Source organism: Ailuropoda melanoleuca, chromosome 5 (genome assembly GCF_002007445.2).
Source record: "Ailuropoda melanoleuca isolate Jingjing chromosome 5, ASM200744v2, whole genome shotgun sequence".
NCBI classification, from domain to species: domain Eukaryota; kingdom Metazoa; phylum Chordata; class Mammalia; order Carnivora; family Ursidae; genus Ailuropoda; species Ailuropoda melanoleuca.
Window position 1 is genome coordinate 63,639,387 of NC_048222.1, and position 26,382 is coordinate 63,665,768.

The following is a 26,382-nucleotide window of genomic DNA, read 5'->3' on the forward strand; positions in this document are numbered from 1 at the left end:
TGTGTTTTTGATTTACATTTCCCTATAGGTAATGTTATTAAAACTTCTTTTCATGTGCTTATGAGCCATTGGTATATCTCCTTTGGAGAAATGTTTATTCGGTTCTTTGGCCATTTAAAAATTTGGTTACTTGCCATTTTATTATTGAGTTTTAAGAGTGTTTAAAAAATACATTTAGGATATCAAAGCCTTATCAGATAATATGATTTGGAGATCTATCTTCCCAAGTGTTGGTTGTTAATTTCTTGTAGCTTTGTTTATAGCACTAAAGTTAATTTTGATGAAGTCTAATATATCTATTTTACCTTTTGTTGTTTTTGCTATTGGTATAATATCTAAGAAACCATTACCTCATTCAAGGTCATGAAGATTTACCTCTCTGTTTTCTTCTAAGAGTTTTATAGTTTTAGCTCTTAAATTTACCTCTGTGATCTCTTTAGTGTTCATTTTTGTGTATAAAGAAGAGATCCAACTTCATTTTTTTGCATGTGGCTGTCTAGTTGTCACAGTATGATTTGTTGAAAAGGCTCTTCTTTTGCAATTGAATTATCTTGATAGGCGTGTTGGTAATCAGTTGACTCTAAAGTTAAGGGTTTATGTTTTGGACTCTCAGTTCTGTTCCATTGATCTATATGTCTAGCCTTATGTCCTAGCACACATCTAAACTAATGCAGCTATGTAGTAAGTTTTGAAATTGGGAGTTTGAGCCCTCCAGCTTTGTTCTTCATTGTCAAGATTGTTTTGGGTATCCTAGGGCCCTTGCCCTCCCATATGAATTTTAGGATCAGCGTGTCTATTTCTGCAAAAAAGCCAGCTTGACTTTTGTTAGGTGTTACATTTAATTTATGTACCATTACGGTCTTCATAATATTAATCATTTGACCCAAGAACCATAGAATGTTTTCTCATTTAATTATTTTCAGTAATGTCCTGTTTTCAGTATAAATATGTCTTGCAGTACTTTCATTAAATTTGTTCCAAAGTCAGTTTTTCTTTTCTCTTTTCTTTTTTCTTTCTTTTCTTCTTTCTGTATTTTGTTCTTTTTGATGCTATTGTAAATGGAATTATTTTCTTCATTTTATTTTCAGATTATTCATTGCTAGTATATAGAAATAGTATTGATTTTTGTATATTGGTCTTATAGCCTGCAGGATTACTGAGCTTGTTTGTTATAATCATTTTTTAGTGCATTCCTTCAGATTATCTATCTATCTATAAGAATCTATAAATAATAGCTTTACCTCTTTCCAGTCTGGGTGATGTTTATTTTAATTTGTTTTGTTTTGCTTTCCTAATTGCTCTGGCTAGAACTTTAAGTACAGTTTTGAATATGAGTTATGAAAGTAGACAACCTTATGTTCCTGATTTTAAGGGGGATAGCATTCTTTCACCATTAGAATGATGTTGTGAGTGTTTTGTAAGTGCCCTTTATCGGATTATGGGAGTTCCCTTCTAGTTTGTTGAGTGCTTTTATTTTGAAATGGTGCTGGATTCTGTCAAGTTATTTTTCTGTGTTAATTGAGGTGCTCAGGTGGTTTTCACCCTTTGTTCTGTTAATGTGGGTATAGTACATTGATTTGCAGATGTTCTACAAACCTTCCATTCCTAGGATAAATTGTGCGTGTTAATGGTGTATAATTCTTTTTATCTGTTGCTAGATTTAATTGTTAATATTTTATTGAGGATTTTTGTTTCTATAAGGGATATTAGCCTGTAGTTTTCTTGTGATGTCTTTTTGTGGCTTCAGAATCAGGGTGTAATGCCCACTACATAGAATGGTGTGGCAATTGTTCTTTCTTCTGTGATCAGGAAAAGTTTGTGAAGCATTGGTATTAATTCTGCTTTAAATGTTTGATAAAATTCACCAGTGGAGCCATTTGGTCTGGGCTTTTTTTTTTCTTTTCTTTTCTTTTTTTCTTTTCTTTCTTTTTTTTTGGTGGGAAGTTGGAGACATTAAATTTTATATGATCATCAGACTACTTGTTTTCTGTTCTTTTGGTCATAAATACATAGAAGGATCTTCCATATCCTAACCTGCTGTTTCCTCATCAAAGATGTAGATATTTATAACCTAATGTAGACAGTAGGATTGACCGATTCCTTATATGACATTTAACATGGTCTAACACTCATAAATATTCATTTTTTCCTGAACTCCGTGGCACTTTACCTGTACATCTTTTAAGTGACTTCCCAAGTGTGGTTTTTATTGTTATTTATGTTTGAGTCTTAACCTCCTCTATGAAACTGAATTCTCTGAAGGAAATACCCTCTGTCTGCACTGTGCTTAGAGTTCAGCAATTGAATGGCTGAGTGAATGAAATGTTACTCTAGTATTTATGTTAAAATTACCCACTTCTTTTTGGTCTTATTTCCATCTGTTAAAATATTATGAAGTTCGGGGCGCCTGGGTGGCACAGCGGTTAAGTGTCTGCCTTCGGTTCAGGGCGTGATCCCGGCGTTATGGGATCGAGCCCCACATCAGGCTCTTCCGCTATGAGCCTGCTTCTTCCTCTCCCATTCCCCCTGCTTGTGTTCCCTCTCTCACTGGCTGTCTCTATCTCTGTCGAATAAATAAATAAAATCTTTAAAAAAAATTATGAAGTTCATTGATTTGGCCTGATCCTGCTATTTGTGCTATAGTCCTGCAAATTATCATTGTAACCTGTTGATCTGATTCGGTAGATCACATTCAGTCATAACGGGTTTGGGCTACAGTGTCTGAGTTACAGGGGAGCAGAGGTGAGAAATTCAATTATTTTGTTCCCTTAATGGTTTGGCCTTTTGTGTAAGCTAGAGCCCATAACTCCTACAGGCTATCTTAGTCCCACAAATAATTTCGAGCTACGTAGTTTGGGGATGCCCTAGGGGCTCAGTCTGTTAAGCATCTGCCTTCGACTCAGGTTATGATCTCAGGGTCCTGGGATGGAGTCCTGCATTGGGCTCCCTGCTGAGCAGGGAGCCGCCTTCTCCCTCTCTCCAGCCCCTCCCCCCCACTCTCCTTCTCTCTCTCTCAAATAAATAAATAAAATCTTAAAAAAAAATGTACTCTTTTTTTTTTAAAAGCTTTTTTTTTTTTTTTTTTTTGGTAAGAGCTGTACCTTCTTTTGGCCTTTTCTGTATTAGTCTTGGTAAGTTTAAGAATTATTTCTTAGGGGCGCCTGGGTGGCTCAGTCGTTAAGCGTCTGCCTTAGGCACAGGGTGTGATCCTGGCGTTATTGGATCGAGCCCCACATCAGGCTCCTCCGTTGGGAGCCTGCTTCTTCCTCTCCCACTCCCCCTGCTTGTGTTCCCTCTTTCTCTAGCTGTCTCTCTCATTGTCAAATAAATACATAAATAAATCTTTTTTTTAAAAAAAGAAGCATTTCTTTAAAAAAGAGAATTACTTCTTAAGGGCATATATAATTAAACTCTTTTTAGATATTTGACTGAATCACTGATGCCCTATCTGGTCTTCTCTGAGTTATTTTGATAGTATTTTGACAAAAATGGTCAAGTAAGTTTGGAATTCCTTTTGGAGAGAGACTCTGAGTACATAGCATATTGAAGAGGAAAAAATTTTAGGCCTAACATTAATGGACTTTTGTATTTTTTCATATTAATGGACATTTGTTAGTATCTTTTTTTTCAAGATTTTATTTTTATTTATTTGACAGAAAGTGAGTGAGCACAAGCAGAGGGAGCAGCAGGCAGAGGGAGAAGGAGAAGCAGGCTCCCGGCTGAGCAGGGCCTCCATCCCAGGACCCTGGGTTCATGACCTGAGCCACCGAGGCCCTCCCCCATTTGTTAATATCTTGAGCTAGTATTCAGAGAAGCAAAGTTGGAGAAATGCTTCTATAAATGATTGGTATGAAACCAATTTTGGGCAGTGTCTATAAAGAGAAATCAGAAGTGAAAGTAGAGTTAAGTGTGGAAAGGTTAAATGTGTAGTTCTTCGGACAAATACTTGTTAATGGCCATCATTGTAATTGTAGTACTTTATGAGGGGGTCATTATTTGTCACGTCCTTACCATTGCTGTTAGGAAAAGAGATTAAAAGTCACCCCCACTCTATTTAAAAATAAAAAACATGGGGCGCCTGGGTGGCTCAGTCGTTAAGCATCTGCCTTCGGCTCAGGGCGTGATCCCGGAGTTCTGGGATCTGGGATCGAGCCCATCAGGCTCTTCCGCTGGGAGCCTGCTTCTTCCTCTCCTACTCCCCCTGCTTGTGTTCCCTCTCTCCCTGGCTGTCTCTCTCTCTCTCTCAAATAAAATAAATAAAATCTTTAAAAAAAAATTTTTTTTTAAACCAAACTAAAACTGTTAGATTAGGCTACAATTTGAGCAGTGCTTCCTAGTTTCTCTCCATCCAGAGATAGGGTGGCTTTCTCTCCAAGTAATTTTTGTTAGGCTTTTCATTTGGAAGAAGATGAAAATCCTATCTTTGGGTAAGAATTGGCAGTTGCTGCAGGTATCCTTCAGATTCTTGTCTAGAAGTAACACCTTGATCTCCTCTCACCTCCCAGTATTTATCTTAAGCTTGTCTGATACACAGTTTTTATGTAGGATTGCCCAGAAGATTTTTAGTACATTCATTCTCCTGTTCAGCAAGTATGGATAATGGATGATCGCACCCATTCTGCTTAACTTTGTTACCTGATTTTGTATCTTTTCATTTGTTTCATTTAAGCTTTCATCCCCAAATCGTGTGTCCAGGATAGAACTAGAGCCCCATGGTCATGGACTATAGATTGTCTTTATATAGGATCTAACATTAGAACTAGAGTTTGTAGCCTTGACCTTTGACGCTATGCATAAAAAAGCAGATTAATATGGTTATTTGTAAATATTAGAACCATTTAGATTCATGAGATAGGGATGCTTCTCAAATAGTGTGTAGTTTAGTAAGAGAGATAAGGCATGCATGTATACAGTAAATAGACTGTAAGATCATATAAGTGCTAGGCTTACTATAAATAACCATTTAGAACTTCAAAGAAGAGAGAGAATAGCCTTAGCTAGGAATAATCTAAAAGTATTTCCTGGAATGGGGTGTTTCATTTTGTCTTTGAAGGATTTTGGTTTAACTTGGTAAGACTTCTTACAGAAACATCATTCACAGGACAAGGGCAAGACAGCTTCCATAGAGACATAGCAGTAATTAGAGAGTGCAAAGCAATCAGTCCATTATCACACATGGACACAGGTAGGGAAATACGATGTATGTGGGTGTGATTCAGAAGCAGACACTTTACCATGGATATCAAACTGTAATCAGGGCTGCTCAAGTATGATCAAAGTCCAGTTGGGGATAACCAGGATTAAAGAGCCAGAGTTCAGGGTATGGACCAGGCCAATCAATGGTGAATTGCTCTAACAACATATATTAATAGCCCTTTCATTTTTTGAAATTGGCAGTATGACCCTGTGATCAGATGAATTTTAAAGAGCTCTTCACTTAAAGATTAGGATGGGTCTGACAGGAAGTTAAGACACATCTTCAGGGTGTTCTTAATTTATCTGGAGTGTGGGGGGATAGTAAAAGATTAAATTGGAAAGGTAACTTGGAGCCAGATGATAAAGGTCTTTGAATTTCAGGCAGAGGAATTTAGACTTTATTGAATTTTGGAAGCAAGTTGGAAAGCAGTTGAGGGATAACAACGTAATCAGAGTGATGTTTTGGTAATACTGAGATTATAGTGAGAAGAACATAGAGGTGGGAAGCCAAATTAGGATGCAGTAGTTTAGGGGTGATATGATAAGAACCTAAATGAAAACATTAATAATAAGAGAAGACAGATTCTAGACATCATCCCTAAAGAAGAATTGACTAGACATCGATACCGTTTGGGTGTAAAGAGAGAGGTAGAGAAGAATGTAAAAACTGATGCATAGATTTTGAGTCTGAATAACTAACTGTTGTGTAAATAGGAAAGACAGATGGACTAGCTGCTGTAGGGACAGATGAAAAGTTTTGAGTTTGAAGGGGTCAATTGTCTATCAAGGGTGGAATATCCAAGCATCAAGAAATGTAGATTGTGTACTTTTAAAATGGAGGCCAGAAAGTCAGCCATACAGCAGTACTTTTTTTTTTTTTTTTAAGATTTTATTTATTTATTTGACAGAGAGAGACAGCCAGCGAGAGAGGGAACACAAGCAGGGGGAGTGGGAGAGGAAGAAGCAGGCTCCCAGCGGAGCAGGAAGCCCATTGTGGGGCTCAGTCCCAGAACCCTGGGATCGTGACCTGAGCTGAAGGCAGGCGCTTAACGACTGAGCCACCCAGGCGCCCCAGCCATACAGCAGTATTAATCCAAGTTGGTAGTGGATGAGGTTTACTAAGGGGTAAGAATGGATGACAGAACTTGGGTGGACTCCACATTTAGAATAAAGAAATTTCCATTAAGGAGGTAAAGAAGTAGTTGAAGAAGTTGTCAAAGACATGGAGAGTGTCCAGAAGCAAGTGTCAGTCAACAATTTTGACTTCTGTTCATACATTTTGATAAACAGTGCTTTATCAGACAGAGTGGTTCTCTCAGCCTTTTCAGACCCAACTCTCCCTTTTTTATTATTTATTTTATTTTTTTTTAAGATTTTGTTTATTTAGGGGTGCCTGGGTGGCACAGCGGTTAAGCGTCTGCCTTCGGCTCAGGGCGTGATCCCGGCGTTACGGGATCGAGCCCCACATCAGGCTCCTCCGCTATGTCTCTATCTCTGTCGAATAAATAAATAAATAAAATCTTTAAAAAAAAAATTCAACATTCTTTCTCTTTGCGTTACTAAAGACTATTTTAAATTCATAAAATTTATCTCATTTATATGTACAATTCAGTGATTTTTATCAAACTTACAGAATTGTACAACCATCAATACAGGGTGCGTTTAGAACATTTCCAACTTCCCTAAAAAGATGTCTCGTATCTATTTACAGTCAGTCCACCTTTGTACACCTAGCCAACCACTAATCCACTTTCTGACTATAGATTTCCTTTTCTGGATATTTCATATAAATGGAATCATGCAATATGTGGTCTTTTGTGTCTGGCTTTTTTTTTTTTTTAACTTAGCGTAACGTTTTTGAGATCCATTCATGTTGTTTCATGTATTAACATGTTTATTTCTTTTTATTACTAATAATACTCTGTTGTATGGGTGTACATTTTGTTTATCCATTCACCAGTTGATAAATGTTTGGATTGTTTTGCTTTCTTTTTTTTTTTTTTAAGATTTTCTTTCTTTATTTGACACAGAGATAGAGAGGGAACACAAGCAGGGAGTGGGAGAGGGAGACAGGCCTCCTGCTGAGCAGGGAGCCTGATGTGGGGCTCGACCCCAGGACCCCAGGATTGTGACCTGAGCCAAAGGCAGACGCTTAACAGCTAGGGCACCCAGGTGCCCCTGGATTGTTTGCTTGTGAATAATGCTGCTGTGTTCACATTAAAGGCTTTGGGTGGACATATGTTTTTATTTCTCTTGAGTAAATAACCAGGAGTGGAAGTGCTAGGTCATATGGTAACTTTATATTTAGAATTTTAAGAAAGTGCCAAATTGTTTTCTATAGTGACTATAGTAGTTTACATTTTAACCAGCAGTGTGTGAGGGTTTCAAAAATCGTTATAATTTTTCTTTTTTATTATAGCCATTCTTGTGAGTGTAAAGTGGTATCTCACTGTAATTTTAATTTGCATTTTTTGATGTTGAGCATCTTCATATGCCTATTAGCCATTCGTATTTCTTTGGTAAAATGTAAAAGGTCTTTTGCCCATTTTTTAGTTGTCGTTTTACTGAGTCATAGAGTTATTTATGTATTATGGATACAAGTCTGTGTCCCCCCCCCCCGATTGAAACCTAGTAATACTTCCTTATATAATTCACTTAATACAAAGTTTAGATGAAATAGGTTATATAGTGAAGATTTTTGCCATCTGAGCAGTTAAAAAAATCTTAACTTTATGAGCCTTGCCACCGTTCTTCTATTTCTTAAATTCTCCCAGTGAGATTCTGTTTGAGTAGACATAGCGTAGATTCAACCCAATGTCCAAAAGGGTTTTTTTCCCCCTAATTTATTTCAGAGAGAGAGAGAAAGATTGTGAGCAAGGGGAGGGCCAGAGGGAGAGGGAGAGAGAAAGTCCTCAAGCAGACTCCCGCTAAGCTGGGAGCCTGACGTGTGGCTCTATCCCAAGACCTGATACGATCCGAGCTGAAATCAAGAGTCAGCTACTTAACCAACTGAGCCACCCAGGTGCCCCCAAAAAGGTTTTCTTCTAACATATAACACTATAAACAAATTAATGTGTTGCCTATTTAATCTAAAAATTAATGCCGGCATCCTCTTCAATAATTCCAAGACTAATTTTTACATCAGTATTGAATTGAACTTCAGGCAGGACTATTCCACTATTAACATGTTATTCTGCTTTAGTGTCTTTGTAATCAAATCAGTTAAAAAACAATGATTATTGACAGCTTATATTGGCCGTTTATTGACCTTGAACTAAGGACTAATCTGTTTAGCTTAACATAGATCCTATTTGTTCTTTTATAAAACCCTGCACCTCAATGAGCAAGAATGGTTTCTAGACAGATATTTCAAATAATGCAAATACTAAGTGATCTTTATTCTGTAGAATTGGTGCTTTAAAAATATTTGGCTCTTGGGATTGTGTTCTTCACAAGATCAAAGCATACGCTTGAGCAACTTAAGAGGTAGATCCTGTCTAGGGAGACAGTTTGCTGAGATTGAAGAAGCACTGGTTTAGGAACTAGGGACCTGGCTCTGCAAAAGAGCTCACGTTATTTAATCTTTCCGGTTTTTAGTTTCTTCATCTGTAATATGACCCAGTTGGACTGGATAATCTCTGTGACCCCTTCCAACTTTGAATATGTGAGCATACACTGAAAATACTTTGGCATTTCTTATAAAGCCCTTTCACATATACTTCATTTTATCCTTAAAAGATTGAAGTAGAGAAGGCAAGTGTTTTTTAGAGGATAGTTAGAAAAGTTGGGTATCCCTTTTTTATTATTATTTTTTAAAAGATTTTATTTATTTATTTGAGAGAGAGTATGAGTGGGGGTGGGGAGGAGGCACAGACAGAGAGGGAGAAGCAGACTCGCTGTTGAGCAGGGAGCCCCATGCGGGGCTTGATCCCAAGACCCTGAGATCATGACTTGAACTGAAGGCAGATGCTTAAGTGACTGAGCTACCCAGTCACCCCTATTATTTTTTTTTTAATATTAATTGAAGTATAGTTGATATACAATGTTATATTAGTTTTAGGTGTACAACATAGTGATTTGACAGTTCTATACATTACGCAGTGCTCACCACTCAGCATAGTCCCCTTCTGTTACTGTTGTTATATTATTGACTATATTCTCTGTTATACTTTTCATCTCCATGACTTTTTTATTTTATAATTAGATATTATATACAAGTCCTTTATCAGATAGACAACTTGGAGGTAATTTCTTCTAGTCTGTGGCTTGTTTTCCTCTTTTTAATAATACTGCTTAAATACAAAAGTTTAAAATTTTCATGGCCTAATTTGTCAGTTGTGGTTTTTTTTTTTTTTTTCCAATGGATTGTGGTTTTGATGTCATATCAAAGACTTTTTGCTTAACCAAGATCATGAAGATTTTCCTCTATGTTTTCTTGTAGAAGTTTTACAGTTTGGGGTTTTACACTTAAGTCCCTGATCCATTTTGAGTTAATTTTTATGTATAATGTGATGTAAGGTTTTTTTTAAAGGTTTAAATCTTTTTGTATGTGAATATCCAGTTGTCCAACACAGTTTGTTGAAAAGACTGTCTTTTCTCCCATTGAATTGCCTTGGCACCTTCATTGAAAATTGACTATAAGTGTAAGGGATTTTTGTTTGTTTTTAAAGATTTATTTATTGATTTATTTATAAAGATTTTATTTATCTGATCCAGCGAGCAAGCAAGATAGCACAAGCAGGGGGAGTGGCAGGCAGAGGGAGAAGCAGACTGTGACTCCCTGCTGAGCAGAGAGCCCCATGCGGGACTCAGTCCTAGGGTCCTGGGATCATGACCTGAGCCAAAGGCAACTGCTTAACTGAGCCACCCAGGCGTCCCATAAAGATTTATTTATTTATTTTAGAGTGAGAGCGTGCAAGCCCGAGTCAGGGTGAGGTGGGGGGGCAGAGGGAGAGGGAGAGAGCGAATCTCAATCAGATTGTGCTGAACACAGAGTCTGACATGGGGCTTGATCTGATGACTTGATATCATGACCTGAGGAGAAATCAGGTGTCAGACGTTCAACCAGCTGAGCCACCCAGGTACCCCTGGTTTGTTTTTTTTGTTTTTTTTTTACCCCAAATATTTTTTTTTCTTTTTTTAAAGTCAGCTCTATGCCCAGTGTGGGACCTGAACTCAAGACCCTGAGATCGAGAGTCACATGCTCTACCAACTGAGCCAGCCGGACACCCCTGTAAGGGTTTATTTCTGGATTCTCAGGTCTGTTCTGTTGGTCTGTGTGGTTATCCTTATGCCACTATCACACTGACCTGGTTACTGTGGCTTTATAATATGTTTTAAAATCAGGAAGTGGGGGTACCTGGATGGCTCAGTTGATTAAATGTCTGCCTTCAGCTCAGGTCATGATCCTGGAGTCCTGGGAAGGATCCCCATATCGGGCTCTCTGCTCAGTGGGGTGTCTGCTTCTCCCTCTCCCTGTGCCTCTCCCCATGCTTGTGTTCTCTCTCTCTCTTGCTCTCTCTCTCTCTCTTTCACTCAAATAAATAAATAAAAGCTTTTCAAAAAATAAATAAAATCAGGAAATATAAGTTATTCAACCCTCTTCAGTTGTTTTTTTTTTTTTTTAAGATTTTATTTATTTATTTGAGAGAGCGAGAGCATGAGTGGGGGTCAAAGCGAGAGGGAGAAGCAGGCTCCCCGATGAGCAGGGAGCTTGACCTGAGGCTCCATCCTAGGACCCTGGGATTATGACCTGAGCTGAAGGCAAACACTTAAGCAGCTGAGCCACCCAGGCACCCTGAACCACCTTCTTTTTCAAAATTATTTTGGCTATTTTTATTTCTTTGCATTTCCATATAAATTTAAGAATTAGCTTGTCAGTTTCTGAAAAAGAAAAGGAAGCCTGCTGGGGAGATTATGGTCACTCTGTACATCAACTAGAGTAGAATTTTTAACATGTCCTTAAGAAGAAAGATTATATAGGAAACTTTTAAAAACTGTAATAAAAAGAGAAGACGCTCAAAGGTGTTATGATTTCCTTTGACACCATAAGGTAGCAAAGAAAATGCTCAGGCTTTATACCTTTGCTTCTCACTCTCACACTCTCTTTGGTCCAGTTTTCTAAATCATTTCTTTATTTTACACTTTAAAGAATGTTTACAAGTAAGTAAAATACTCTGACAATATCTCTCTTCCCTTGTAAGTGGGATATCTCATACATAATGTACAAATATAAATACAAAATGGAAAAGGAAGAAGCAGCTGTTTTGAAGGTGATGCTGAGAGCAAGTGTTCCTCTATGAGGTGTACAAGAGAGCTTGTGGTGTAGATTTAGATGATTGTGACTAATTGTTAATTGTAGGACAAAAGGTAAGTGGGTGTAAATTTTAAGGTACTCTTTCAAAAAAGTATAATATGAATTTTTGTTGTGACATATGACAGTATTTCTATATTTTGATGTTCTCCTCATTCTTTTAACTTCTGCCTTTGCATTAGAAAAAAGTGCCTAACAAGAACTTTATTATGATCTTTCTATAGACTGCTGTCTTCTTGACTTGTGTTCTAGAAGGTCTGATTTCTCTTCACATTGATAGTAAGCAGGCAAAATAAAGGGAGAATAAATTGTATTCTGTCTTTCACTGCTTCATCTCCATTCTTCAGCCGAGAAGTCGGAGACCCTTGTGCATGAAGACAGATTTGTTCTATGGCCTCGGAGTTGGGTGCCGGGGACGATGGCGGCTGCACTGAGCTGGCAAAGCCCCTCTATCTTCAGTACTTGGAGAGGGCCCTCCGGTTGGACCATTTCTTGCGACAGACATCAGCCATCTTCAACAGGAATATTTCTAGGTATGCAGTTACATATTCCCAATATAATGTTTGACCACTTTCTGATTCCCATTATCTCTGGTTTTAGGGTTAAAGTATTTTCTGATTTTTGGTATGTTGGTTTTTTTTCTTCCTTCTTTCAATAGAACACAGTCAACTTTATTTAAAGGATCAATTTCTTCTGTCTGCTAACCGTGTAGTATTTTGCTGGATTAGCTGTGATTGTAGATTTATTCTTCAATTTATAGTGATGAAAGTGAAGATGGACTGGATGACAGTAATCCTTTATTGCCCCAGTCTGGGGATCCCTTAATACAAGTTAAGGAAGAACCTCCAAATTCATTGCTTGGAGAAACTTCTGGAGCAGGCAGTTCTGGAATGTTAAACACATACTCGCTGAATGGAGTTCTACAGTCAGGTCAGTGTGGTGTGAGATCCCTCTGTGAGCTATCAGTTCTCTTGGGGCAGTCTTCCTTTCATTTTTGTTGTTCTTTATGTTTCTTTACACAGAATCAAAATCTGACAAAGGGAATTTATATAACTTCTCTAAGTTGAAGAAAAGCAGAAAGTGGCTAAAGGTAAGAGATAAGGCAAATGTTTATAATTCAAATAACCTACTAAAATTACAAATAGAAGGGAAGGTTATTGACTCATTCTGACACATTAGTGGATATTTTTCTAGATGTGAATCTTCTACTGTGGGTGTGGGTTTTTTTTTTTTTTTCTGAAGAGATTATAGAGGAAAATCTAGAGGCCTCAGTGAAGTTCATTTTAGCAAACATTTTTGAGTATAAAGCACTGTGCAGAGCAAAGGAGTAAAAAAATAGGTAAGATCCTTGCCATCCCTGGCTCACATTGTAATCAGGATTATTAGTGTCCTTTTCATTAGTTCTTGAGTTGTTGAGATGTTGATTGAGTATATCCTACCTCCAGATACTATTGTAGACAGACAGGGTTCCCGTACTGTAGAGCTTCCATTCAGATGGGGGGAGGCAGTGAGTAAGTCTATAAACAAAAAAATAAAAATGGCTTCTTTAAAGAGGTAACATTTCAGCTGGTTTCTGAATGATCAGAACTATGTGAATGTTTAAGATAAGAGCATTTCAATCAGAAGGAACATAACTGCAAAATTCTTGAGAAAGGAAGCAATTCAATATGTTTGGAGGAGAAAGAAGGCTAGTATAGCTGGAGCACAATGAAAGGGGATGGTAGAAGATGACGTTAGAGAGCCTGATTATGTAGGGCCTTGTACACCATGTTAAAGAATTTGTATTTTGCCCTAGTAAATTTGTGTTCAGTGTTTATAGGCAATATAGAGTGTTTCTATATTTTCCGTGAGTGTTTATAGGCAAGGAAATGGTAGACTCTTGTTTACAGTCTTACAAGAGTACTGTCATTGGCCCAGCTGAGTTAAGGTTAGTGTTTCTTCTGTTAAAACTAATTATTTCTCTATTGCTTTCTTTTCTTGTGAAGAGCTCAAAGTAATTTAAAGGTACTCTTTCATTATAATCATGAAGTCCTTTAAAAGGTTTGTGTATAAAAGGCCTAATTTGATTCATATCAGTGAGGCTTTAAGCTGTTGGCAATGCAGAAATCTTTGTTTAGCCATCACATTTTTAAAAATTGAGATACAATTCACATGCCATAAAATCTACCCTTTTAAAGTGCGTATTGTAGTAAAGTTGTGTGCAGCCATCACAACTAATTCCAGAACATTTTCATCACTCCAAAAAGAAACTCTGTGGTTATTAGTGGTCACTTCCCATCGCTCCTGGCAGTCACTAATCTGTTTTCGCACGGATTTGCCTATCCTGGACATTTCATATAAATGGAATCATATAATATGTGGCCTTCTGTGCCTGGCTTCTTTCGCTTAGCATAGTTTTCAGTTTTGTTCATGTGGCACGTATCAGTACTCCATTCCTTTTTATGGCTAAATAATACTTCATTATTTGGTTAATAACGAAATCAATTAATGATTTTTTGGGTTGTTTCTCCTTTATTAGCTATCACGGCTGGCTTGCTTTCTATATTCCTGTATACCCTAAAGGTTGTGGGTTTTTGGGTTTTTGTTTTTTTGTATTTTTGTTTTAGTTTTTTGCCTTAAGCATTTGACAGTTAAAATACCCTACATATATTTGTTAAGTACTTAGTGAAATCTAGCTTCGTTGCTGTTTATAGCATTTCCATATGTTAGTGCTCTTGAATTCATGCCTACTAGGTTCAGTTGGTATCCTTTTCTTTTCCACATGAATTGGGAAACTGGAGTGACTGTCTTCCAGCTGTTTTTGTCCTTGTGTTGGGAAAAGATGCTTGGGTTATAGAAGTTCTTGCTCCATAGTGACAGATTCCATTCCCATTTCCTCCCATTTGCAGAGCATTCTGCTAAGTGATGAGTCCAGTGAGGCAGATTCTCAGAGTGAAGACAATGAAGAAGAAGAAGAAGAGGAAGAACTCCACCTCAGCAGAGAAGAACTTCATAACATGTTGCGACTGCACAAGTATAAGAAACTTCACCAGAATAAGTATAGCAAAGACAAGGAGGTAAGAGAGTTTCAGGGGAAATCTCAGACCTTTGCACTGGGTATTTAATTTAGCCTTTTGTTAACATTCATTGGAGGCATGTCATTTCACCTTTATATTTAGATGGTGGTAGTGGAGGTTCTAATACAAGCTTTATTGAAATATATTTCACATACCAAAAATGGCCTTCTAAAGTGTACAGTTCTGTGTTTTTTAGTATATTCATAGAGATATGTAACTATCATCACTATATGATTCCAGAATGTTTTCTCACTCCAAAAAGAAACCCTACTCCCCTTAGCTATTGTCTTTCATTTTTTTCCATTCCCCTCAGTCCTAGGAAGCCACTCAGCACTATAAATGTGCCTGTTCTAGACATTTCATGCAAATGGAACAACATGTGGTCCTTTATGTCCATCTTCTCACTTAGCATGTTTTCAAGGTTCATTCATGTTGTAATGTGTATCAGTACCTCACTCCTTTTTATTGCCAAGTAATATGCCATTGTGCAGACATACTGCATTTTACTATCCATGTATCACTTAATGAATTAATTGGATTGTTCTGCTTTTTGGCTTTTACAAATGGTAGCTATGAGTAGTGAGTTGTTTCTGCTTTTGACTGTTACGAATAATGCTGCCGTGAAGATTTGTGTACAAGTTTCAGTGTGGACATTTGTTTTCATTTCTCTTTTGTATATACCTATAAGAGGAATCAGTGGGTCATATGGTAACTGTGTGCTTATCCTTTTTGAGGAACTGCCAGGCTATTTTCCAAAGTGGCTGCACCATTTTAAATTCTGGGGGTTCCTGTTTTATTGCCCTTGCTCTTTGGAAAGTGTCCCTATCTTGAAAAAACTCCTTTTCTTTACATACTAACATTAGTTTGATGATAGTTTTAAGTGACAACTATTTGAATATTGTTACCAAAGCCACCTGATTTTTGTCAGAAGTGTGGTGCTTTGAACATGATGAGCAATAGCCTATTGGAAGACCAAAATTCTTTTTAACAATTGATTAACATTCGAAGTTAGTTCAGAAAGCTTTGAATAATATGCTAAAGATTTGGGGCACCTGGCTGGCTCAGTCAGTTAAGCATCCGACTCTTGATTTTGGCTCAGGTCATGATCTTAGGGTTGTGAGATCGATCCCTGGGTCAGGCTCTGCACTGGGCATGGAGTCTGCTTAAGATTCTGCCTCTCCCTCTCCCTCTGTCCACCCCGCCCCTCACCTCCCCATTTGAGGTCTCTCTCTCTCTAGGGGAAAAAAATATACATACATACATAGATAGATAGATAGATAGATAGATAGATAGATAGATAGATAGACAGACATGTGTATATAAATGGTGAAGTTTATAAACATGCAGAAGTAGTAAATAGTAAGATATCTGACTATTTTTGACTTAGAGTTCCTTCTTAAAGTACAGTGCTAGGCATTTGGTACTTGAAATAGTTGGTCTTTTTTTTTTTAGTGTAGTTGACATAAAATAATTAGTTTCACTTATACAACATAAGTGATTTAACACCTCTATACATTATATTGTGCTCACAAGTATAGCTATGATCTGTCACCATATAACACTATTATAATATTGACTGTATTCCTTGTGCTGTGCCTTTTATTCCAATGATTTACTCATTCCATAACTGGAAGCCTGTATCTCCCACTCCCTTTCTTCCATTTTTTTTTTTTAATTTTATTTTATTTATTTATTCGACAGAGATAGAGACAGCCAGCGAGAGAGGGAACACAAGCAGGGGGAGTGGGAGAGGAACAAGCAGGGCTCATAGCGGAGGAGCCTGATGTGGGGCTCGATCCCATAACGCCGGGATCACGCCCTGAGCCGAAGGCAGACGCTCAACCGCTGTGCCACCCAGGCGCCCCCCCCTTTCTTCCATTTTGCTCAACCCCCGTCACCCTCTTCCCCTCTTGATAGCCATCAAGTTTGTTCTTCAGGTCTGATTCTGCTTTTTGTTTGTTTTTTAGATTCTGCATATGAGTGAAATCATGTGGTATTTGTCTTTTTCAATCTGACTTATTTCACTGAGCACAATACCCTGTAGGTTCATCCATGTTGTCACAAGTGGGAGGAGCTCATATACATGCGTACGTGTGTGTGCATGCACGCACACGTGTGCCACATTTTTATTCATTCACCAGTCAGTAGACACTTAGGTGGCTTCTGTATCTTGTCTGTTGTAAATAATGCTGCGGTAAATATGAGTGCATGTATCTCTCTCTCTCTCTCTCTCTTTTTTTAACATTTTATTTATTTGTCAGAGAGCACAAGCAGGGGGAGCGGCAGTCAGAGAGAGATGCAGGCACCCCACCGAACAAGGAGCCCAGTGTGGGCCTCGATCCCAGAACCCTGTGATCATGACCTGAGCCGAAGGCAGCTGGCTAACCGACTGAGCCACCCAGGCGCTCCGCACATACCTCTTTGAATTAGTCTTTTTATTTTCTTTGGGTAGATACCCGGTAGTGGAATTATTGGATATGATTTGTCTACTTTTAATTTTTTGATGAACCTCCATACTGTTTTCAAGAGTGGCTGTACCAATTTGCATTCCCACCAATAGTGCATGAGGATTCCTTTTCCTCTACATCCTCACCAACACCTGTTATTTCTTGTGTTTTTGACACTAGCCATTCTGACAGGTGTAAGGCGATATCTTGTTGTAGTTGATTTGCATTTTCCTGATGATTAGTGATGTCGAGCATCTTTCCATATGTCTTTTGGCCATCTGGATGTCTTTTGGGAAAGTGTCTATTTAGGTACTCTGCCTATTTTTTTAATCATCTTGTTTGTTTTTTGTTGTTGAGTTTTACAAGTTCTTAACGTATTTTGGATATTAACCCCTTATTGAATATATAATTTGCAAATATCCTGTCCCATTCTGTAGGTTGCCTTTTTGTTTTGTTGATGGTTTCTTTCACTGTACGAAAAGCTTTTTATTTATTTATTTTTTTTAAAGATTTTATTTATTTATTTGACAGAGAGAGAGACAGCCAGCGAGAGAGGGAACACAAGCAGGGGCAGTGGGAGAGGAAGAAGCAGGCTCATAGCGGAGGAGCCTGATGCGGGGCTCGATCCCATAACACCGGGTTCACGCCCTGAGCCGAAGGCAGAAGCTCAACCACTGTGCCACCCAGGCGCCCCCAGTAGTTTATTTTTGCTTTTGTTTCCCTTGCCTTAGGAGACATATCTAGAAAAATGTTGCTATGGCTCATGTCAGAGAAATTACTGTCTCTCTTCTAAGATTTTTATGGTTTTAGGTCTCAAATTTAGGTTTTTAATCCATTTTGTTTGTGGTGGTAGAAAGTGGTCCAGTTTCATTCCCGTGTATTTGGTAGGTCCAGTTTCCCCAGCACCATTTATTGAAGAGACTATCTTTTCCCCATTTTATATTCTTGCCTTCTTTGACATAGATTAATTGGCTATATAAGCATGGGTTTATTTCTGAGTTCTCTGTTCTGTGTTGAAATTTTATTTTTATTTATTTATTTATTTTTAAGTAAGCTCTATGCCCAACATGGGGCTTGAACTCATGACACTGAGATCAAGAGTCACATGCTCTACCAACTGAGCCAGCTAGGCGTCTCTTATTTCTGGGTTCTCTGTTCTGTTCCACAGATCAATGTGTCTATTTCTGCACCGGCACTGTACTGTTTTGGTCACTGCAGCTTTGTATTATACCTTGAAATCTGAAACTGTGGTACTTCCAGCTTTGTTTTTCTTTCTCAAGATTGCTTTGGCTACTTGGGGTCTTTTGTGGTTCCATACAGATTTTAGTGTTGTTTCTTTTAGTTCTGTGAAAAATGCTGTTGATACTTTGGTAGGGATTGTAATACTTGGTCTTTTTTTTAGATTGAAGTAAAACATATATGGGAAAGTTCATAGATCTTAACTATATAGCTCAAAGAATGCTCATATAATTTTGACCATTGACAGGGGACCTCGTGATAGTTCTCCATGTCAATCTTCTGTCCTAGTTTCGGTTCTTGAACTGGCTGTAATCTAGGAAAGAGATTCAACAGTGGACTGTTTAATTTTATATTCATATTTATCCATTAGTAATAAGAGAGAAAATCAATGTGAGCTTTGGGGGTCAGTTTAAATGCAGTGTTTGAAAGAATCTCTGCCTGGACAGAAAAAAAAAATCGATCATTCATATGTTAGGAATCTGACAATGTAGGCATTATCCATAATATTGTCAATCTCTATTAGCGGGAGATATAAAGAGTGAAAAGACTTGAAAGATAGGAGAATTGGGATGGCTAGTGACTATCTGAACCAGGTAGAAGACCAAAAGCCAGAATAACAGGTATCAAAACCTTATTAAATCTGAGGACCTATTGGTAAAAGAAATATGGTTTATTTCTTTTTTTTTTTTTTTAAAGATTTTATTTATTTATTTGACAGAGAGAGAGACAGCCAGCGAGAGAGGGAACACAAGCAGGGGGAGTGGGAGAGGAAGAAGTAGGCTCTTAGTGGAGGAGCCTGATGCGGGGCTCGATCCCATAATGCTGGGATCATGCCCTGAGCTGAAGGCAGACGCTTAACCGCTGTGCCACCCAGGCGCCCCAGTATGGTTTATTTTTTATTGATGACTTCCATGCAGAGCCCTTTCTGCAGTTAATTGTATCTCTCAAATATGTGTCAGTTCCAAACAAATAGTCTGGTGGAAATTCAGAAGCATGAAGCGTTTTTCTTATTTTCAGCAATTTACCATATACATAGCTGATGAACCCATTTTGTTTTGAAGTAAGGAAATAATTCACCTTGAGATACTAAATCTTTATTGGTCTTTTTGTGGGATGAACACCATATTTAGGATGTATGGTTTTTCTCTGGCTCAGCTTTTTGTGGTGAAGATGATTTGAAGGCAGGCTTAGAACACAGACAAGCCCTTGTAAGTCTCCCTGTCTTTGCCTGCTTCAGTTGCAGCAGTACCAATACTACAGTGCAGGCCTGCTGTCCACATACGACCCTTTCTATGAGCAACAACGGCACCTACTTGGACCTAAAAAAAAGAGATTCAAAGAGGAAAAGAAACTTAAAGGTGAGCATACTGACCTGCTTTCTATATTTACTCATTCTTAGTTTCAGGGTTGTGCGTAGCCTTTTGGTACGTTTGGACTTTGAACATAATCCATGTATTAGAAACTTGCTTTATCTGAAAAACCCTAGTCTTCCCTATCTAAGTAATATGTATTGTTAACCTTATTTCATATTTGGTTTATGATCTTTTCTAGCATTATAAAGACGTAAGGACTATGGATTCCTAGCCAAAGGTTTAAGCCAATTAGTTTATTCCTTTTGTCTTCTGCACACTCTTCCAAATGTTGAAAATGTTCTGGGAGAGGAAGAAGTTGGTTATGCACAGGGAAGTACGAAGAACAACCTGAAGTCTTGGGAATAAGTCATAATTGTTGCTGTATGTGGAACTTTTAAATAGATCACCGCTTGATAATCTTGTGTAGTGTTTGTTTGCATGTTTGCCAGGAAGTGTGTTTTCCTCCCTTACTGAGCTCCAAACAGCTGGAAATCAGGAAGGAAGTAGGAAGGGAAAGTTTTAAACTATCTGTACAAGACAGATTTTATTCCCCTGAAGGTATGAACTCTACTCAGATTTTCTTTTCAGCCTTCTTCCCTTTCTCCCACATCTGCTAGTTTATCTCTATTTTTTCATCCTCCACACTCTCACCCCCAAATTAGTTTTTTTATTCCATGTATGATTTTCTCTTCATAGGTCATGATGTCCCATCAGCTCGTTTTTTTCTTTCTTTGTTATTTTTCCTTAATCACCTTACATTGCCGCCAAGTAGAAATGTTTCCTTTCTCTTGGCCATTACTTGAGTTCGTGGTACTTTGTAAGTGTCCCTTCCTGTTGTTGGGTTCAACGGAAATTCAGTTTTTAGATTTTATTTTGTGTTTCTCTTTCATGTAAACATAGGGAGTATCCAGTTTTCTTTTCCAAGGTAGTAAGATCTTCCTCTTGGAATATTCATAGTCCTGAATAGATAAAGAGATAAACATTGCCAGCCTCAGGTGGAATGAGGAGAGAGAACCTTGAACTGTCTGAAAGCGAGGTTGTTTGTGGCTGTTTTCTGTGGATGGGCAGAAATGCAAGATTCTCAGTGTCTGTTTCCTTTGTAGCCAAGTTGAAAAAAGTGAAGAAAAAAAGGCGAAGGGATGAAGAACTTTCCTCTGAAGAATCTCCTCGTTGCCACCACCACCAGACCAAAGTCTTTGCCAAGTTCTCTCATGATGCACCTCCTCCTGGCACCAAGAAGAAGCACTTATCCATTGAGCAGCTTAATGCTCGTCGCAGGAAAGTATGGCTCAGCATTGTGAAAAAGGAACTACCAAAGGTACGTGAATGCCTCCAGCATAGGGGTTGGCAAGAATATTTTGTCTCCCTGCCCTCTAAAGAGGAGCTGTGAGAGCTAGATACCTTTGCAGTGTTCAGAAAGGAAACTGATTTCTTGGAATTAAGATCTTGTTGAAGAATACTCTTGTCAGTCAACTGTTTCCTTAGATTTTGATCAAAATTTACAAGACAGTTGTTATATGATGTTCCTTGTCCAAAAAATGGAGGGAAACTTCTTTGAGAAAGGAAAGCAGTTTTCTTACTTATAGCAGTAGAGATCTGACAGCAAATTGATAGGTGATAATAGAGGAAGTTAAAATGAAATGGTAGAGTTATGTTTCTTGGACAATCTATAATATTTGGATGTTACTGGGTAATCACAGGCATTGGGAAAAAAATGTGAATGATGTAAGAGAAAGATATATAAGCATTCTTTTTGCTCTTTTAATTTGTTTGGTTTTGATAATATTTTATTTTGATATAACTTCCAGTTTGAAAATTTCAGGAATTGTTAGAGGAATGTCCATATACCCTTTATTCAGTTACTCACCAGTTGTTTGCATTTAACTTAGTTAATAGCCTTATAAATTGTGTGCGATCCTAATAGAAAAATGAACAGGCTATTTTCTGAATTTAGAAAAGTTGAAACTAACCTCAAGGAAAAAGTCAGTGTGTAAGAATTGCTGGAAAAACACTGAAAAAGCACCATCAAACTTTAAAATATACGATAACCCTTTGTAATTAAAACAACATAGTACTGCCACATGAATAGGCAAATAGAACAGTAGAATAGACTAATGCACTTTTTAATAAATTATGCTGGAACAAATAGGTAGCCATTTGGAAAAAAATAAAATTAGATGTTTCTCACTCATATACTCTGAAGGTATTAGGGTTCTCAACATAAAAAATGAAACCATACAAAGACTAGAAGAAGGCTATTACAGTCCTATTTAATCTTGTCATAGGAAAAGTTTCTATATGTGACCCGGAGACAATGAAAGAAAACATTGGTAAATTTGACTAAATACAAATAAATTTTTTCATGACAAAAGACAACTGACAAAGCGGGAAAAGTTACTTTGTGTATCACAGTCAAAGGGCTATTATCACTAATATATAAAAAACCTCTTAAAAATTGAGGGACACTTTTGACACAGGACCAGAGCATGGGGACACAGCTAGATCTCAGGATGTTAGGCACAGGAGACCTTCCTAAAAGTAACTTTGTGAGAGGAATTTTAGTCATCACCGACTATGCTTGGAACTTCTGAGCCTGCAGCAGCAAATGCAGGTTTAAAGGAAAACACCAGAAGCATTCACAAAGGAAATGAACAATGTTCACTGAGAAACACTTGGCAGATTTGGAATTCTTGTTCAGGAAAAACCCTTACCCTGCTCCCAGCCTTAAGAAAGAAGTGGCTTCAACACTGGAGATACATCCTACAGTACTTCAGGTTTGGTTCAAGAAGCGTAGAGCAAAACTCAAGAAAGCCAAACAACAGCAATGAGCTGTGGTGGAAGGTCCAGACCAGCTCTTCCAAAAGAAACATGGATGCACCTCCAGCATCCCCCAATGGTGCCTACCCTGCTTCCCTGTTTTATACAGATCATCCAATACGTTCCTTCCAACTCAGCATATGCTCCAATTTTAAGGCTCTCCCAGACCACTCTTTTGGCCACAAAATAGTCCATTTTGTCTGCTGGCAAGATCCTAACATCTACTCCGTTTGTCCCGTTATGGAATCTCAAATTCTTTCCACGAGCTTCACTGCTAATTCTTTTGGTTCTTCATCTCCACAAAGAACTTAATGAGAGAAACCAGACACAAAAGGTCTCATATTGTAACGATTTCGAATGATTCCTGTACAAGAGACAGATATGAGATCTACACGATATGGATGCATTTCAAAAACATGCTCCGTGAAAGAAAAAAGACACAGAAGTGCCCTTGTGGTGGAATTGAGTGGAAAGAGGCACTAAGCAAACTTATTGTGATGGGGATGTTTCATGTTGTAATTAGGATGGCAGTAACCTGCATGTATAAATTCATCTAAAGACACAGAACTGTCATACTATATTACGTACACTACAAAAAACAATCGTGACAGGATGGAGGTGTCAGCTAATGCTATGGTGGTAATCATTCTGAAATGTATCAAATCAACATGTTGTACACCTTGCATTTGCAATGTTGTATGACAACTGTATCTCAGTAAAGCTGGAGAAATTTTTTAAATTATAAAAATCTCAATAAATGTATGTAATGAAAAAAATTGAGGGCCAAAGGACCACAGATTCAGTAGACAAAATGACATGAATAGAAATTCACAAAGGAAGTATAAAAATAGCCCTTGGGGACCTGGGTGGCTCAGTCAGTTAAGTGGCTACCTTTGGCTCGCATTATGATCCCAGGGTCCTGGGATTGAGCTTCACATTGGGCTCCCCGCTCAGCGGAAAGCCTGCTTCTCCCTCTCCCTCTGCCTGCTGCTCCCCCTGCTGTGCTCTCTCTCTCAAATAAGTAAAATCTTTTTTTTAAAAAAATTGGCCTTCAAACATTAAAAAGGTTTAAAGTCTCTCGTAATTGGAGTAATCCAAATTAAAATAATACCTAGATACCATTTTGTACTTAACCACAGTGGCAAAAATTTTTAAATATGGTAACACATTCTGTCAAGGAGGCTATGAGGAAACGGACACTTTCATACATTGCTGCTAGGAATGCAAATTTGACAGAACTCTTCTGGAGGGCAAGTTGGCAATACTTAACGATCTCCATATGCACTTACCTTTCAAACCAGCATTTCCGCTTCTAGGAATTATCCTGAGGCTAAATCTCTAGCAATACAAAAATACATGTAAACGGAGTTACTCATTGCAGCATTATTGTTGCTATTTTAAAATTTATTTATTTATAATTTCTATACCCAACGTGGAGCTCGAACTCACAATCCCAAAATCCAGAGTAGCAAGCTCTACTGAGCCAGCCAGGTGCCCCACAGCATTATTTTTAATTGCAAAAGAAACAACTTAAGTACTTATATGTGGGGCTTGAATTGAGCTATGGTAGATTTACACAGTGGATTATTATGCTGTAGTTAAAAAGAAATAATGAGGAAGGCCTTCTTGAGACGATGAGTAATTTCTAGGACGTACTCTTAAGTGAGAAAAGCAAACAAAAACAGGTATCTGTAGTATTTACCTTTCATGTAAGCAAAAGAGGCATATAAGAAAATATATAAATAAATCCTCATTCATGCGAAAGAAATTCAGGAAGGGTAAACCAGAAATGTTGATTTTTTTATAGGGGGCAGGTTGGAAAAACGTAGAAAGAAAGGGGAGAATGGACAGGTTAGCAGGGATGAGGGTGCAGTCTTTAAGTACATCTTTTATGTATAGGACTGACTTTCAGAATCCTAGTAATGTTTCATGTACTCCTCACATACTCACGTACTCCTATAATAAAACCATTAAATTCAGCCAGGATGTGGGTGAAGGAGGAGGTTGAGGGGATATGTGGGCAAAGTTGAATAAAGACAGGAGCAAATGCTTAACTGCATTAGAAATGAGTAACATAATCAAGTTGCAAGGAGTGGGGAAAGAAAAGGACTCATTGAAGTAACTGAGGAAATTAGTATTTTGACTGGTTATGTAAGGCTAAAGACCAAAGGAACTATACATAAATGCTATGATTGGTATAGTGAGTGTTTCTTACAAAGGAGTAGGCTAGTAATTTTAGAACTACTTTAAATGAGCACTAGAATTGAACAAATAAATAAATATATTGTAGTTGACAGCCAGTTTGTCACTATTGGGAATGCTAAAGTGAAGCCTTTGAAATTTGATTGGAATCAGAGTTATCAGTATAAATTCATGGGTTTTTATATATATACAGATAGATATGTACAGAAATATAATTGTGTGTTTATGCATAGGTTAGTATGCATATATACTTATTTTTTAGCCCTGTTTGCTGAGAGTGCCTGGAAACAGTGACACCCCAGTAACAATGTGGATATTTTGTGCCCAGGTCTTGATTTCTAAACACCTTTTATTCTCTAATAAAATGAACCAGAGCTCCTTGGAGAAGTAGTTTATACCAGAACTTGGCAGGGAAAATACAAGATGAGCCTTAAACATCTTGGAGTACCAGAAAGTAAGGAAGTGCTTGAAGAAATTTGAGTGTGCGGGATTGTCAAAAGAACACGGGCAACCTGAAGGAGCTCCTCATGGTCAAAGTTAGAATAATTGAGCACCAAAATTGATAATGATAATACTGGGGTACCTGGGTGGCTCAGTTGGTAAGCATCCACTCTTGATTTCAGCTTAGGTCTTGATCTCAGGGTTTTGAGTTCAAGTGCTGCAGTGGTCTCCACACTGGGCGTGTGGCTTACTTAAAAAGAAAAGATAATACTGAATTTTAAGACATAGATTTAAAGAACTACTTATGAGTCCATACCGTTTTAAATAAAAAGCAAATAGATAAGGTAGAAGGAACAACTCTTCGTGGCAGTAGAATTCCAATTAATGAGTGCAGAAGAAAGGAAGTAGAGAACCATCATTACACGTACCACAGTGATAATTGTTGCAGACTGGATCCATTGATGTAGACTGAAATTAGAGGATGAAGGATAGAAGAGAAGCAATTTGCACAGGCTAAAAGCATCTACTCAGCATACATATTAGCACAAAAAGAAAGATAGTAACTATTACGGTGAAGATTGGCAGAATCTACTTTACCCAAATGATCTAGGTAGTCACTTGTAATATAAATGTTGACATCGTGAACTTGATGTGATGCATGAAGAATGCATCATTTCTGTGGTATTCTTGCCAGAATGCATAACATCATTCCATTCATGAAAAAATACCAGAAATTCACAAATTTGGGGACATTCTATAGAGTAACTGATTGGTGCCTTTCAAAAGTGTTGAGGACAAAAGAGAAAGATTGAAGAAATGAAACATACAGGAAGAGACTAAGGAGAAAAGCAACTGAATACATGGGATCCTATTACAGGATGCTGGAACAGGAAGAGGATTTTAGTGGAAAAATTGTTGACACTCAAATAAGACTTGTAATTTAATATTTTACCAGTGTTATTTTCCTTTCTTAGTAATTGTATTCTAGTTATATAAGATGCTTAAACTAGGGAAAGCAGCAGGAGGGATGTAAAGAAACTCTTATTATTTTTTGCAACTTTTCTGTAAATTTAAAATTAGTTCAAAACAAGAAGTTTTAAAATAGTATGAGAAGAATAATGCAAGGAACTTCCATGTAACTTTTACTCATATTTAGCAATTGTTTGCTTCCTTTGCTTTTGTTATATAAATGCATGCTTTTTTTTTTCCTTCCCCCATTTTGAGGGTTAGTTTGACACTTTGTACTGAACTTTGCAATAGTTCATTGTATGTTTCTTAAAAGGACATTCTCTCATATAGAACCACAGTGAAGTTATAAA

The 26,382-nt window shown here is 37.7% G+C and overlaps 1 protein-coding gene and 1 non-coding gene across 3 annotated transcripts in view; one reads left to right on the plus strand and one right to left on the minus strand.

Moving 5' to 3' along the window:
• INO80 (INO80 complex ATPase subunit) overlaps positions 1–26,382 on the plus strand; it is a 122,534-nt gene that overhangs the window by 16,850 nt on the left and 79,302 nt on the right. For both annotated transcript variants that reach the window (XM_034661138.1, XM_034661139.1), the window contains exons 2-7: positions 11,857–12,042; positions 12,270–12,439; positions 12,532–12,599; positions 14,398–14,565; positions 19,489–19,609; positions 20,707–20,921. In XM_034661138.1, coding sequence (XP_034517029.1) covers positions 11,900–12,042; positions 12,270–12,439; positions 12,532–12,599; positions 14,398–14,565; positions 19,489–19,609; positions 20,707–20,921 — 885 coding nt within the window. In that variant the 5' untranslated portion in view covers positions 11,857–11,899. The remainder of the gene's footprint in view (positions 1–11,856; positions 12,043–12,269; positions 12,440–12,531; positions 12,600–14,397; positions 14,566–19,488; positions 19,610–20,706; positions 20,922–26,382) is intronic.
• On the minus strand, positions 18,072–18,144 carry TRNAK-CUU. Its single transcript has one exon. It is a non-coding gene; the product is annotated as a tRNA-Lys (tRNA).